At 44.2% G+C, this 15459-nt stretch overlaps 1 protein-coding gene across 4 annotated transcripts; it reads left to right on the top strand.

The window, feature by feature from the left end:
• Positions 1-23: 23 nt before the first annotated feature.
• Positions 24-15398, top strand: LOC124473927 (dual specificity phosphatase 29-like). Of its 4 annotated transcripts, XM_047029677.1 has the most exons (5): positions 474-492; positions 614-639; positions 952-1204; positions 14634-14857; positions 15071-15398. In XM_047029677.1, the coding sequence occupies exons 3-5, from the start codon at positions 1026-1028 to the stop codon at positions 15277-15279; spliced, it is 612 nt and encodes a 203-aa protein (XP_046885633.1). In that variant the 5' UTR covers positions 474-492; positions 614-639; positions 952-1025; the 3' UTR covers positions 15280-15398. The 4 variants fall into 4 exon arrangements, with proteins under 4 accessions (XP_046885630.1, XP_046885632.1, XP_046885631.1 ...); XM_047029674.1 differs by having other exon boundaries at positions 24-639; XM_047029676.1 differs by having other exon boundaries at positions 24-639; positions 935-1204.
• The last annotated feature ends 61 nt before the right edge of the window (positions 15399-15459 follow it).

Here is a 15459-nt window from a genome sequence, read left to right as displayed (position 1 = left end):
CCCAAGGACACAACGTCATTTGGCACAACCGGGAATCGAACGAACAACCTTCTGATTAATAGCCCGACTCCCTAACCACTCAGCCATCTGACCGCCTTCATTACGTAACTGGGAGTTACACTGTAAGTGACTCACCCTTTCATGTAATACACCTCTGAAAACTGAGGTGTATTACAGATCTATTCATAACTGCTAAGTTAAAAGTAATCATTGTCACATTAGTGCATTCAGCTCATGTTACCCAATGATAGAGAATGCCAGTGATTGAGTGTGTGTGCCTGTGTGCTTCTTCCTACATGCTAGGTTGCATTTTATAGAGGTCATGGCTTGTAGCTCAGTGGCCTAAAAATATAATGTTGAGCCTGAGAGGGCAGACACCATTTATGCTGGGGACCCCACTGTGCACACAGACTCTGACTGACCACACACAACCAACATACAGTCACGAAAAAAGAGGAGGAACTTCACACGCACATACTCACAAGAACACTCACTTCTGAGGACAATCCCAACCAACTCATCGGTGCCAGGCAAGTGAGGCCACTCATCTGAGACTCTCTCGACACACCCGAGCCATAGTAGAGACCACAGAGAGAGACAAAGGAAGAGAAAGTGAGATAGTGAGAGACAGAGAAAGAGGTAAGCTATCCTTCTGTGTTGGCTTCTTCTGTGTTGGCTTTCCCTATTATAGCAAAATATTATCGTCATCCCCATCCAGTATTCTATCACTTTTTTGTCGTTGAATGCAGGCATACATATGTTCAGTAAACATTTAAAAAATGTTGTGAAATCCCATGATGTAGTCTGGTGGACTTACACTGCTGTAACAGGTGTAATTACTGTTTGCTGGAATAAACCTTGCTTGTGCATGGGTGGAATGTGCCACGTCCATAAAACGTTATGTGGTTAAGTGTAGTTTCTCCACTGCTGGGAGTCTTCCTGGTCCAACAGTGTTGACCCCTGGACTGACACAATTGTGGGGTGTGCGTGAGGCGTGCGTGGATCTGCGTGGTCCGGTAGAGGTGATGGCATCCTACCAGATAAAGAGCCAAGGCAGGAACCCATACGAGGCAGTGCGAGTTGACCCAGAGAGCAGTTACGCCACACCGGGGGCTTTGGAACTGGAGCAGATGTTCTGGACGGGTGTCGGAGCTCAGTACACACACGTTAACGAAGTCTGGCCCAACATCTACATCGGTGATGAGTGAGTACACACACTAATTCAGTGCAGGGCTATGGCTGTCAGGATCTCCTGAAAGTGCATGTGTGAATACCAGTGATGGGTGTTACTGGAATCCGATTTCTTTTTTCGAGTAATAAGTGAGGTAAGTAAGGGATTACAATTGCAAAAACAGTAATTAGATTACTTACTTTGGTTACTTTCCCGCAAGCAGGCTGTGTTACTGTGTTACTAAACCGTGATTTTGTTTGTGAGAGTGTCTAATGACAATCAAGTATGAGCGGTGCGACGTCAGTGCGTCTGTAGATCAACAAGAGATAACATGGAGTGCGGGAGAGAGCAGGACCATGCAGCGTTTAATGCTTGGAACTACCGACATTAGACCCGGTAAAAAGTGACAAAAACATTAGCGTCCGCTGTACCCTAGGCGTGGGAAGAAAAATTCCACCACAAATCTGAGCGAGCACCTTGCAAGCCGGTGTCGTGCCAATGCACAGGATTTGTATCCCCTGCCCGCGGCAGCGCGCGTGCACTCAGAGAAGCGGAGTTTACCTGCTGCACTTCGAATTCAAAGGGTACAAATAGCGACGTGGAAGACTTGACAGGGTTTTCCATAGTAACAAGGGACTTGTTTACCTGTCTACCATATGGTTTAGAGAGGGAATTCATATTATATCAGGCCGTTTTTTCAACTGATACAATTTGTACCTCCCAGGGGCGTAACTATAGGGGGTGCAGCAGGTGCGGCTGCATTTGGGCCCGTAGCCTATGGAAGGCCTAGTGGGCAAGTATTAAGACACCAAGTCAGCGTTAATTACGCGTGGTTAACACATGGGGGCGTATTACAGTAATACTTCCCCACTGGGCCTTCCATAGTAGCCTAGCCCAAAGACACACACGCGTCACTCGACGGGCTCCCCCTCCAAGTACCGTCGCACGAAGGGCCCTCCATACAGTACAGCCAGAGATTGTCTAATATAGGCTGTTTATCAATCCACGTTTTTTTCCGTTCTTGTGTTCTTGCGTACTCGTTTGACGTCATCTTTTATTGCCCAAGTACGGTTCCAATCCAAAGAACACAAGTCACCAAGAACATCAAAAATACCCGGAAATGTTCCTGATCCGCCCCTTTTATCGAGGACGCATCGGATGGTGACTTGACCAGCGAGAACGCTTCTGATTTCCCAGAAGTCATTGCAAGATGTCAAGCGAGGCAGACAAAACTCACAACTGTAATTGTTTACCTTTCAAATTTCAGCTAAACTGTACGTGTAAATCAGCATCTGAATTCAAATGTGACGAGAAATAGGCAGTTCAGTCGCTGAAAATGTTCTTATTTTATTGATGAAACGGCTAATTTGTAAATTTGCTCCGACTTTTCGATAACCTAGCTCAGTGCTGTGCAGACACTAGTTAACAGGTACTGTAAGTTTGTAAGGGCTACAGAAAACGTAAAATTACAGGAAGACGGACCATTTTTTAGCTTTGTTATCTAGTTTTTGTAGTTAGTCAGTGTTATCATAATGCTGCGAGTCCAGGAAAACCCTAACCATCTCAATTCATTCTCCGTCCTTGCGTCCTTGCAAGACCATTCCTGCAAGGAGGCTTGCCAGAACGTTCTTCAAAAGGATGTACTTGCGTTCTCAGCGTTCTTCGGATCAGCCATAGAGAACCTGCCACTTTCGGGAAACTTCTGGGTTCTGAACTGGTTGCAGTTCCATGTGAGGGCGCTAACGAGCGAGTGCAGAATGAATGGAGCTCTATGGAGCGGTACCCTTCAAAATCCACTTTTCTCAGGATAAAATGTTTTGACTAGTAATTTGAATTCTGAATTCGAAAGGGGAGGCAAAAAAAAGACACATTGCTGGCTGTTAAATTGTTTTAAAGTCGCCTTTCTGTTCTAAAAAGCCTTTGAAAATGTAATTGACCTCATACACATCATACGACCAGAGCTACTGCTTTACGGCAAGCTCTGGTCACTTACTTTTATCTCTCAAGGCATCGACAACACAGCTGACAGGTTCTCCCTGTCAATACACATGCTAGAAAGAGTTTTGGCTTGCTAATGTTGTTGCTAATGTTGCTAATGCTCTGACATTCTGGGAGCTCTGGTCGTATCAGTCCTTCACTAACCAATCAGCATATATTAGCAGAATGCTAGCGTGTTATGGGCAACAACGACTCACTCTGTAAGAAATCAAAAGGACATAGGTAATCATTCATTCAACTTTCGACCTATAATCCATGTTGAACATGCAAAAATTACAATCAAATCAAAGATTTCTCAACGACAATCAGGCGAAAGTGACAAATTTCGCCGTTTAGCTCCATAGACTCCCATTCAACATGCACTCGGTCGCGATTACCCCCAAACTCTGGTGGAACTGCAGCCAAATTCGGTACAATGGGGCTTAAAGGGGCGATTGAATGTTTTTTTGGGGTGTTTCACACTGTTGCTTAAGGTCTCCGAATAGGGTATGTAACATTGGTTGGTTTGAAAATGGCCCGGGTGCTGTTCTATGCCCCCTGATAGATCCTCTGAAATGTTCCCGGGAAAAAACACTAGCTTTTCTCCTTTAATGGTATGCTCATTAATATTTAGATAAGATGCGCGCTGATTGGTTGGTTTTCAACGAGTGAAGCTGGGGAGCAAAAACGCAACACGGCCAACAGCAGCACTCACTGAAACACCGAAGGTGGAGACTTGAAATAAAGACGCACAAATAAATCTATTGTGTCTACACAACACTGTTTTCAACAGATTGACTACATATCATTTGAAATGATAACATTACTTGTTTCCACTTCTGTTGTTGAAGCAAACTGGATTGACTTAGGTGAGTAGAACGTTAAGCTACAGCTTAGCAACCAAACCATATCGTGATTCAACTCGACTTCAGTTAGCTAGCTCTAGATATCTTCCTGAAAAAAAACCTGACAAAGATCTGGACAAACATGCATCGTGAATTGTAGATTTACATAACACGGGTTATTTATTTGAATGAAACACAGTCAGGAACATGAAACAACGTTAGCCCCATTGCCAATAAACTAGGCTAAATTATCACACATTCTACCTATGCTCTTGCGTTAACAAGCTAAACTAGTTTAAGGCCGTTTTATACTTCTGCGTCTCCGTTAACGGACAGACGCACGTGTAACAGACGTGGTCTTGCAAGTTCCGTCAGAGGTATACGGGCATCCGTCCGCTCCCGGGGGGGGGGTCTAACTCACCACCTCTAACTTCCCAAGCGCCAACACTACCAACTACGCCAACGAAAAGCTAGCAATTTGTTGACGCGGGTGGCCTATTACATACTTGAGGAGTGAGTTTCACCACACACCGGCTACACACGCACGGAGTCGGCGGAGTCGGACGGACTGGTTGAATTTATACTACTCCGATGACTCTGCGTGCAGAAAGCAATTCACCGCCAGAACAATAGATAGCGCTCCACTGCAATGCTAGCTAGGTTATCGAAAAGTCGGAGCAAATTTACAAATCAGCCGTTTCATCAATAAAATAAGCACATTTTCAGCAACTACACTGCCCATTTCTCGTCACATTTTAATTCAGATGCTGATTTACATGTACTGTTTAGCTGAAATAAGAGTTGTAAAAACTTACAATAATGGCGGTCAAAGGATTCTGTTCTCTTGTTGGTAACCCCACCCCTGACGCAAGCGGTTCTTATTACGGACCAATCACAGCCAAGGGGTATCTGTAAAATGACGGATGGACAGACGGATAGTCAGGAAAATCAGGAGGTTCACGCAGAGCTCTGCGCCCTTGCTCGGAGAGGACACGCAGAGGGCGTTTCTTGACGGAGAGGGCGTTCCCCGTGTGCGTAAAAACGCAGAAGTATAAATCGACCTTTAGTCTACATGCCTACAGTCTAGGTGTTACTAGTAACAGTTACTAGCAATGCCAACGTATCCTGTATCTAGCACCTGCCTTTCTCCAGTTCTTTCAAATCTAGACAGGCGTTAGTAATAAGCCAGACTGCTGTTCGTTTTCTGGCAATTTTTTCGGAAGCTTCCCTTCTAATGCCGACTACAGCTAGTCTAGCTAGACTCATTTGATGTGTGTAGAAACGTATTTAGCATTCTACCTATCAAGGCCGTAACCATGGAGTCAACATTGGGGGGGACGATTTTTTTTGTTTTTATGATAATTCCGGACAGCTTGCCTGTCGTAGCGTAGCACATTATATTTCTATATCAAAATATTGGGGGGGACATTTTGACCAGATTTGAATATTGGGGGGGGATGTGTCCCCCCCAATATGTATTATGATTACGGCCTTGCTACCTATGCTATATACAGGACACGTTAGCATTGCTAATAACTGTTAGCACAACATCATACTGTCCTTACAGCTTGCGGTTGCAATGAGCATACACTCATTGAACCCGCGGCCGGAACCGAACCTCTATCCAGGTTCAGCTTCCTAGCAAATCCTGCTTGAAATTGTCCAAGGTTGTCAAAACTGTCTTGGGTGAAACGTTCAGAGCAAATGAATGATTGAGTGTCAAACTTCGCCGGGATCTTCTCATAGACAGCAGTCATGCCTGTCGAATGTTTGGCTCCTCGGGAAGACTGTACGTGTTACCCTTCCCTGTACAGCCTGGAACACAGCATTTACGACCGTGGTCCATTTTCAATATCCTTGTTACAATTCAAAACGTTCTTCTTTGTAATTCCTTAGTAGCCTACACAGGGGCGGTGCGTCCCATTGGGCAAGTCGGGCAGTTGCCCGGGGCCTCGGCCACCAGGGGGGCCTCGGCATATAGTATTTTTTATTAATTAAAATAAATCACTAGTCATTGCAAACGAATGACAATTCAAATCAAGCATGAAAACACAATTCTTTAATTCTATTCTTTATAGCTAAACTTTATCTTAAATCCTGCATGGAACATATGATTCAGGTCATGAAGTTTCTATCAGGAGAATTTGTCGTGTGGTGGAGTGTCTATGATTGAACGGGGGCTTATTACTTGGAATTATTTACTGTGTCGTCTTAGTTAAATTATCAGGGCTTGGAAATAAAGTGACTTGCTAAAGTAGGCAAATGGCTAGTAGAAGATAACATTTCATAATAATTTCAGTTAATCAAACAGCTGCAAGACCCAGTGAAATGTCATAGGCTAGCCAGCAAAATAACGCTAGCATCGCTAACAACATTACTAATTCGACATTGGTAGTGTAACCAAGCTCTTTGTAAGTTTGTTTTAGATACATATGATCGTTTGGACAATAAGACACGGACGCGGTGTCTTTTCATAACTTGACATCACCATTCGAACAGCCCTCACTGAATTCACGTAATAATTTCTGCATCTAGCCTACGGCAACTAGGGAGGGACAAAACACCCTTGTGCGTTGTGACATAGAAAGGTCTGCTACAGTAGGCTATCCTCAGGATTTGTAAGCTAGCTAGACTGTATCTAAAATAATTTTGTAGACATAACAATGGATTTTGCCACTAAATTAGTGACTTGCCTTAAGGCGTCTGGGCAGGCGCAGCGTTATGTTCATAGCTTAAAAGTGCAGTTTATACTTCACTTCACATACACACAGGGTTCTTTCCGGGGGTTTGAGGCTTATGGGGGGCCTCAAAATAGTTCTTTGCCCAGGGCCTCCAATTAGCTAAAACCCCCCTGAGCCTACACAGAGCAGCGCGCAGCTAAACTACTAATGGAGATAGACGCGTGTTTAATGTTAGACCCTGGAATTTCATACTTCTGTTTCAGTTGTAATCTTTATTTGTTTTCATAGAAGATACACGGGTTAAAGACGTTAACAGTAGTCTTTTAGCTTTGTTAGCCAGCGATTGTTCTTTGCGTGCGTGTTTGTAGGCCTAACTACAAGAAAAACGTTTTATCATGCATCGACTTCTGATCCCCAAACCATCTACTACTGCCCCTGCAACAATGGATATTAAAGTCATACTCCAGAGCAGGCAGAGCTTGCTGGTCTCTGTCTCTCGGTACCAACGTTACCGCTGCTGTGGGTGAAGGCGAGCATGGTTTGAATCCAATGCAGCCTGTTCTGCAAACGTACCCCATGCGCATTTTCAGCCAAGGTCCTAGGGCATCGCTCTCAAACTTGGTTAGAATACTCAAGTCAAGCTACATGCATGTTTCTGCTTCCTCTATCGACAATTTGGAGCCAGATATGATAGACATCACCTTCATAGACAAGTTTTTTACCAATTGGAAAACGGCGGCGGTTTATGGAGCGGTTCATGGAGCTCAAAAAACAATTTTAGGCTGAAATGAATGCCCCAAAATTTCGCTCGCGCGCTCCAGCATCAGATCAAACCCAGGATATGTAATGGGTTTAGGTTAAGCCCCGAATGTATATAACGTCTGGCTCCGTGCCTGATTAACACTTGGATCGTTAAGCAGACTCAAAAATAATAAAATAATGGTTATATATAAAATTATAAGACCCCCTACCGTAATCATGATGCCCCCCCAGAAATGTTCACTGCCCCCCCAGTCAAAGCAGGCTGCATCCGGCCCTGGAGTCAAGTGCTATCTATACATTTAAAAATGCAAACTTATCTCAGTCAAGGTTATTATTTTTTGGGGAAAAGTAGCTATATATAAGCACGCCCTTCTTCTCAAAAACAATTGAACGTGCTGTATCTACCCAACTGTCTTACTTTCTCTCTCAGAACAACCTGCTTGACCCCAACCAATCGGGCTTCAAGACTGGCCACTCCACAGAGACTGCCCTTCTTTCAGTCACCACTGCCGTCCAGTCTGCCAGAGCGGCTTCCAGGTCATCCGTCATCATTCTGCTGGACCTTTCTGCAGCATTTGACACGGTTAACCACCAGATCCTGCTCTCCAGACTTTCTGAGATGGGCATCACTGGCACTGCACTCCAGTGGATCTCATCCTACCTGTCGGGAAGATCCTACCAGGTGTCCTGGGGAGGCAAACTGTCAGGCCCTCGCCAGCTCTCCACTGGTGTCCCACAGGGCTCCGTCTTTGGCCCCCTCCTCATTTCTCTGTACACCACCTCACTTGGACCAATCATCACCTCCCATGGCTTTTCCTACCACTGCTACCCTGACGACACGCAGCTGTACCTGTCGTTCCCCCCGACTGATCCAGGGATCTCAGCTAGGATTGAGGCCTGCCTCACAGACATCTCTGCCTGGATGACTGAGCACCACCTCCAGCTGAACCTCGCCAAAACAGAACTTCTCATCATCCCGGCTAAACCCTCCATCTCCCATGATCTGTCAATCACCCTGGGATCTGCGACAGTGACCCCTTCATCCTCTGCCAGGAACCTTGGGGTTACCATGGATGACGAGCTCTCCCTCACGGCCCACATTGCCGCAGTCTCCCGGTCTTGTAGATTCACCCTCTACAACATCCGGAAGATCAGGAGATACCTGTCTGAGCACTCCACCCAGCTGCTAATCCAAGCAATGGTCCTCTCCAAGTTGGACTACTGCAACTCGCTGCTCGCTGGTCTCCCAGCATGTGCAACCCGCCCTCTTCAGAGGATTCAGAACGCAGCGGCCCGCCTGGTCTACAATCTACCGAGACGCTCCCATGTTACCCCGCTCCTCATCTCTCTCCACTGGCTACCCATCAACGCCCGTATCAGATTCAAGACCCTGGTACTGACCTTCCGAGCAGTGAACGGGACTGCACCCGACTACATCAAGTCTCTCCTGCAACCTTACACCCCCACCCGTCACCTACGGTCTTCCTCAGACAACCGCCTGGTGGTCCCACCGCTCAAGACTGCCAGGTCCCAACACAAGCTATTCTCCTGCCTGGCCCCCCAATGGTGGAACCAGCTCCCCACCTCCATCAGGGACACTGACTGTCTCCCCACCTTCAAGAAAAGGCTCAAGACGCACTTGTTCCGGGAGTACAACGGCACTTAGGAATGCTTGGCTAGACCTGTTGTTAGTGTCCTCCAGGATAACAATGACTCTTATTGAGTGACTTGTTGCTCTTGTAGGTTAGTTATAACGAAGTTAAGTCTTGTACTCGCTGTGAAATATTTTACTATTGATTGTTCTTCTACAGGTACAGTCCTGCACTTTTTTGTGGTTCATGTTGTTTTAATTTGTAACTTGTATAACTGCATGCTCTTATGGGTCTTCCCTTTTGGCACTTGTTTAGTTTTTTCACAATGTATGCTTCTTGTTTTGGCTGCTTGCAATGTTTGGGACTACCTCGTTGTTATGATCAGTGACCTATGCTCTTTTGTAAAGTTCTCTCTTGGAAGTCGCTTTGGATAAAAGCGTCTGCTAAATGCATACATTTAAATGTAAATATATACCAAAACCATATGTTTATCCTACATGTACTATAGAAACTATCAAAAAACGATTCAATGAAATGAAAAAGTTATTTTTTTCTTTGGTATTTTTGTGATTAGCAATGATGGTTGCTGGGTAATATGTATGTGACGATACAATACGCTATAGTTACATAAATTCAAAGGTCAAGACAACGCACTTTATTGAGCGCAGCACAACTGAACGTATAAATGTGCTACACTACGACAGGCAACCACCCACGCTATACAAAACTATAATTAAAAAGAACATCGTCCCCCCCCAATGTTGACTCCATGGCTACGGCCTTGTGTTAAGCTAGCCAATAGCCTAGCAGGGTGCTAGGGAGAATATTCCTAGGAGGGGAGCCAAATGTAACAAAGTGTTTCCCCATCTATTCCAATGTAAAACCATTTTTTTTGCGTTCACTTGGGGTTGTGTGTGTGTGGGGGAGGGGGGGGGGGCATCGTAATATCTTGCACCTGGGCCCGTCGTTACTAAGTTACGCCACTGGTATCCCCTCCCCTAACATGCAAAGGGTCTGTCCTGCCATCATGTGTGCTATTTTACACGTGCATAAAGTTAAATGATTGAAACTAATGAAACAAGTTTTGAAAAGGAGACAGTTTCCTTTGATTCAATTTTCTATGATGGAATATGCAGAAATAATAGAATTAGGCTGAAAGGTCTATTGCTTTACAGCGTATTCAGGTTGTGCATCATGTTTTTGAAAAGTAAGCTAACTAAGTAAAGTAACTAAGTAAAGTTGACTACTTATTTGAAAATAAATAGTCAGTAAAGTAACTGGGTTACTTTCTTGGAGAAGTAATCAGTAATTAATTACTTTTTCCAAGTAAGTTGACCAACACTGGTAAGTAAGTAAGTAAGAATTTATTTATATAGCCCTTTTCATACAAGAGTTGCAGCTCAAAGTGCTTTACATAAAATACACTGGTGAATACACTGAGGCCCTCATGTATGTACATTTGCAAACGTAGCGTTATCAGCGCCATGGCCAACCCGCAGAAAGTGTACGCTGTGATACTTCAGTTTACATGGTATTTACCAAACCTGCAGTTCATCGGATATTCAGCGCCTTTCTCCGCCCACTATACCGTAAATTGCAAGCATTTAAACGCTCAATTGAATGGGCCTCCTTCTGTCTTTCTATCATGGATCAGCCACCAAAGACAAAACAGCGAAAACAAAGATTTAGTGATAACAAAATTGATGTGCTTGTTCATGAGGTATCAGCATATTGAAATATTATACAAGGCCGGAATTCCACACCAACACAAAAAAATGCCATCTGGACTGAAATTACAAATTCCAGTAACTGTAATATTGCATGGCTGCTCAATCTGTGACGCGTAATGATTTTGTGTTCACTCAATTGAAAAAGTGTGATCATTGTTGCAAAAATCCTTTCAACTCGTCTCCTTGGCCTATGTCTTCGTCTTGCTCGGATTACTGCTGCCATTTCACCAGGAGGCACATGCGAGTAAAACCCACATCTTGGTTTACACCTGCTCAGAAGCGGTTCTAGTGATTTGTGGGCCCTAGGCATACCCCTTTTCCACCAACGCATTTTTGGTGCTGGTTCGGAGTCGGTGCATAATTTCGAACCAGTTCTTTCTCTTTCGACAGCCTAAGAACCGGCTCCGAAACAGGGAAAGTGGTTCTTATGTAGCACCACAACATAGCTGGGCTAAAGTAGGAACCAAGTAAGAACCGCTTGCGTCAGGGGCGGGTTACCGTGACCAACAAGACAAACAAAATCCTTTGACCGCCATTGCTCTAAGTTTTTACAATCCATATTTCAGCTAAACGGTACGGGTTAGGGTTAGTACTATAGAGCAAAAGTTTATAAAATGTTGCGCTGATAATGCCAGTGTTGTCATACTGCTGCGAGGCCAGGGTATTGCACAATAGTCAAGAAATCCCACATCTTAACCTTGCGTTCTTCGGATTGATTTGTGTTTGGCTAGTGTTGCTGGCAAAGATGAGATGTATACAGTGACGTAATGACGTGGCTCTGTGGTGGCTCTCTAGCCCGTGGAAAAGCTAACCGGTTCTTAGAAGGCTAGCAAATTGAACCAGCTTAGAACCAGCTCCCGGTTCACTTTGGTGGAAAAGGGGACTGGTTGAGGCCCCTAAATAATGTAATTCTTTACCTGGCTTCTGAGTCATACCTACAACAATTTGAACATACCTTCTTCCTTTATCGTTGACTGGAAATGCCAGTTCCTAAGACACTTGCATTGCTGCCCCTTTCTGAAGAGAGTAAATCAACAAGTTGAAAAAATATTTCATTAAGAATATTTGCTGCCATATCAGCAACGACTACAGTAAGTCATGTTGTTCAACTACAGTGAAGCACCTGGTCAGACATCCCAAGACTCCTGGAAGTTCAGGGAGTCTCCCGCATTTCAGTAGTGGCTCCCTGTCGCCCGCAAATGCTATACAATCTCCTTGAAATCGGGGGATTTTTTTTTTTAACTGTCTCTTTAGTGAGAGACAGTTCAATGGTAATTTCTGGTAGATGGGCTCTGGAGAAACCAAGAGAGCTAGTGACAGACGTGGTGAGAGAGTGACACAGCGCGTTTCCTGGTTGGTCTCTCTTTGTGCTAACTAACCTATCAGGTAGGCGGGCGTTACAGTCGACTTCTCTCTCTCCAGTTCATGCATCAGTTTGGTTCGGTTTAATGTCTGCAGCACCATGGCAGAGGGTTCAAGTACAAAAACAAAAAAAGACAAACTAAATGCACTTCACCACAGACTACACTTAAGTGTACCCATGTTTAATAGGGGTAAAACACAATGATAGTCTAGCTCGCTGCACTGTTTGCAGCAGTGATTTTTCGATTGTCCATGGTGGGTTATGACTGCAAATGACATGTTAAGGTGTCATTGAGCTATCGGTCTTTAGCTATAAGAAGCTACTAGGTGATGAGGCCAAACTCCCTGACATGTGTGAAGTAAGGGGCAGTGGCGGCTGGGAAGCCCCCGCAGCCCCCGCGAGGCGGGTGGGCCCCCACACCCTAAGGGCCCCATAGGCCTACATAAAAAAAATATATAAAACAAGGAAACACTTTGAGGGCGCTCATTGAGAGCCCCAAGTTTCAACCTCAGGGTAAAGGAATGTAGGCAACGTAACAGATCTTCATCCACTTCCATGGGCTAAATAACCCATTGATTAACCCATAGCCAATAAATCAATAATAACACCAATTTTCAAGTCATCACCAAACCTTACTTTATCACCAAACTAAAGCTTGGACAACTTGGTCAGCTATTAGTAGAATAATGTGAAACGGGTCTGAAGGTTCTATGTTCATTTTTGACAAAGATATTGAGGAAATTCTGAAATATTGGTGTTTTTATTGACTTATTGGCTATGGATTGATCAATAATCAACTGTATCACCAAACCAAAGCTTGGACAACTTGGTCAGATAGTATAAGAAGAATGTGAAACAGGTCTGGGTCTGAAGTTTCTGTGGTCATTTTTGACAAAGATGTTTAGGAAATACTGGAACATTTGTGTTTTTATTGATTTATTGCCTTTGGGTTAATCAATAATCACATTATCACCAAACCAAAGCTTGGACAAATTGGTCAGTCAGTAGTAGAAGAATGTGCAACAAGTTTGATGTTTGTATGGTCGATTTTGACAAAGATATTGAAGAAACATTCGGACTGTCTACTCTTTTACCCCGGTCCCTAAATATGACACGGAGCCCGAACGGAGGTACGAATATGAATGTCTGTTGAATCTCGAATATGAAACTGATTTAACCTCGGTGCGGCCGTGACATCCGACTTCTTTCCACAGGACGCCACACAAATAGGCCGCTGTTGTGCTTTAGTTATTTTTATGAATAATATTCACCAATGTGAGAGAGAAATAAAAAGTATAGCCTTTATTCACTGAATATAGGCTATATTTAAAGGTAGACAGCAATGTATAAGATAGGATGGAGATACAATTTGAGTGCCTTTTTGCAGGTTGGGATGTCTGCCTAGATGGAGCATTAGGGCCACATCAAGGGGGGGGGGGGGAATTAAAGAGAAAGATTTTATGTTTATTTAGCATTTTGAGAATAAAGTCGAAATGTCGAGATTAAAGTCATGACGAGAATAAAGTTGAAAATTAGGGCTGTCCCCGACTAAGATTTTCTTTGGTCGACCAAGAATCGACTGAAACGTCTGAAAATCGACTAATCGAAATTTGAAACGCTTTTTTTTCACACACAAAAAAACGTACCAACATTTTCGCAATCTGACTCAATGGCTGGACATTGCAGATTCAGCCGCTAATAGCCTACTAATAATAAGACTAGTATCACCTGTCCTGTTGTAACCGAATGCCAATGGTATTTAGTATCTCTTACAATGTAGGCCTAAATAAAAAAAAATGTTTTTAACATGCAAATCATCAGAGCGCGCTTATCACTGCCTGAACTTGCAGCATGCGAACTTATGTAGAAGCTGAGTGGGGAACGGTCCAAAAGATAAATCTTTTGTTGTCTTGGCCGGAGAAGATAATGTCATTCGATTTGGATGTGATTCTCATGATAGGCATGTTCATTTTTCAACCTAGGGCGTTAGCATGAGCGAAGTAGGGCTAGGCCAATTTACGTTTTTCAGGTGGTAGGCCACATCATATTCGACGTCGAACTATGAAAAATAAACCGTTCTTGGCAGAGTTTGCATTCAACGTTTTTCGAGTCACCCGGTAGGCTACTTTGTAAATGTACTTTAATGAAATGCTGCCATACCACAGATTTCTTTGCCATTTTGAATAATAACACAGATTAAGTAGGATATGTCAGTTTGTAGTTCTGCAGCCATGTGCTCGTGCATGTGCAAAATACAAAAACAAAACAAAACGCAGATTAAAGAAAGGGAAAATAGTAGCACCTTTTCTTTTAAATTATATATTTTTAGATTAGTTTTATTTTTCTTAAATAATATAATCTACAATTTCTGTAGAACATTTCGTTAATTCAGCAATGATGACACAAGCGGGAATCAAATCTCACACTGCCATACGGCAGCTCGACTAAAAAATAAGCGTGTAAGTGTGAGCACAGCAGGATGCCTCAGTACCCTTTGTGTGTGTGCAATCAGGAAAACGGCTCTTGAGCGGGATGGTCTGGAGGAGGTGGGTATAACCCACATCGTGAACGCAGCGGAAGGCAAGTGGAACAACGTGCTGACAGGCGCAGTCTATTACAGAGACATGGATATCCAGTACTACGGCATCGAGGCTGACGACACACCCACCTTCAACATGTCCCAGTACTTCTACCCTGCTGCGCAGTTCATCCAGCACGCACTCAGCCTGCCTCAGAGTACGCACTGGGAGAAACGAAGGGAGGGAAAATTGAGATGGAGAGAAAGAGCGAGATAGAGAGGAATTAGTCTTCTCACCAAGGCATTGCTTCTCACTGTGTAAAGAGAACCATAGATGGCGTCAAAGTGCCATCTGGGGTTCTTGGGCCTTGACTTGATATAGCCATTTCATTCAGCTTTGTTTCTGTGATCTTTCTGTGCGTGTGTTCCAGGCAAAGTCTTGGTGCACTGTGTGATGGGTCGCAGCAGGTCAGCAACCCTCGTCCTGGCCTACCTGATGGTGGAGAAAGGGTTAACGGTAGTGGAAGCTATTGTGCATGTGCGGCAGCGACGCTGCATCCTGCCCAACCGAGGCTTCCTGAAGCAGCTGAGAACCCTGGATATAGTCCTGCAGGAGGAGAGGCTGGCGGAGAGACAGTAACACACACGCACAGCACTGCAGTAGTAAAGTCTGGGTTATAAGGTGTGAATAGAGCATACACACTGCCTTGCAGGAGATGCTGAGACAGCAACGGCATGATGTTCAGTCACGCACACCTATATAGTTATATTTTTTGCTCACTGTGTAAAACTCTGAATTGCAGGTATAACAGATTAATGA

Source organism: Hypomesus transpacificus, chromosome 11 (genome assembly GCF_021917145.1).
Source record: "Hypomesus transpacificus isolate Combined female chromosome 11, fHypTra1, whole genome shotgun sequence".
NCBI classification, from domain to species: domain Eukaryota; kingdom Metazoa; phylum Chordata; class Actinopteri; order Osmeriformes; family Osmeridae; genus Hypomesus; species Hypomesus transpacificus.
The sequence above is the reverse complement of the archived record's forward strand: the minus strand, read 5'-3'. Positions and strand labels throughout refer to the sequence as shown.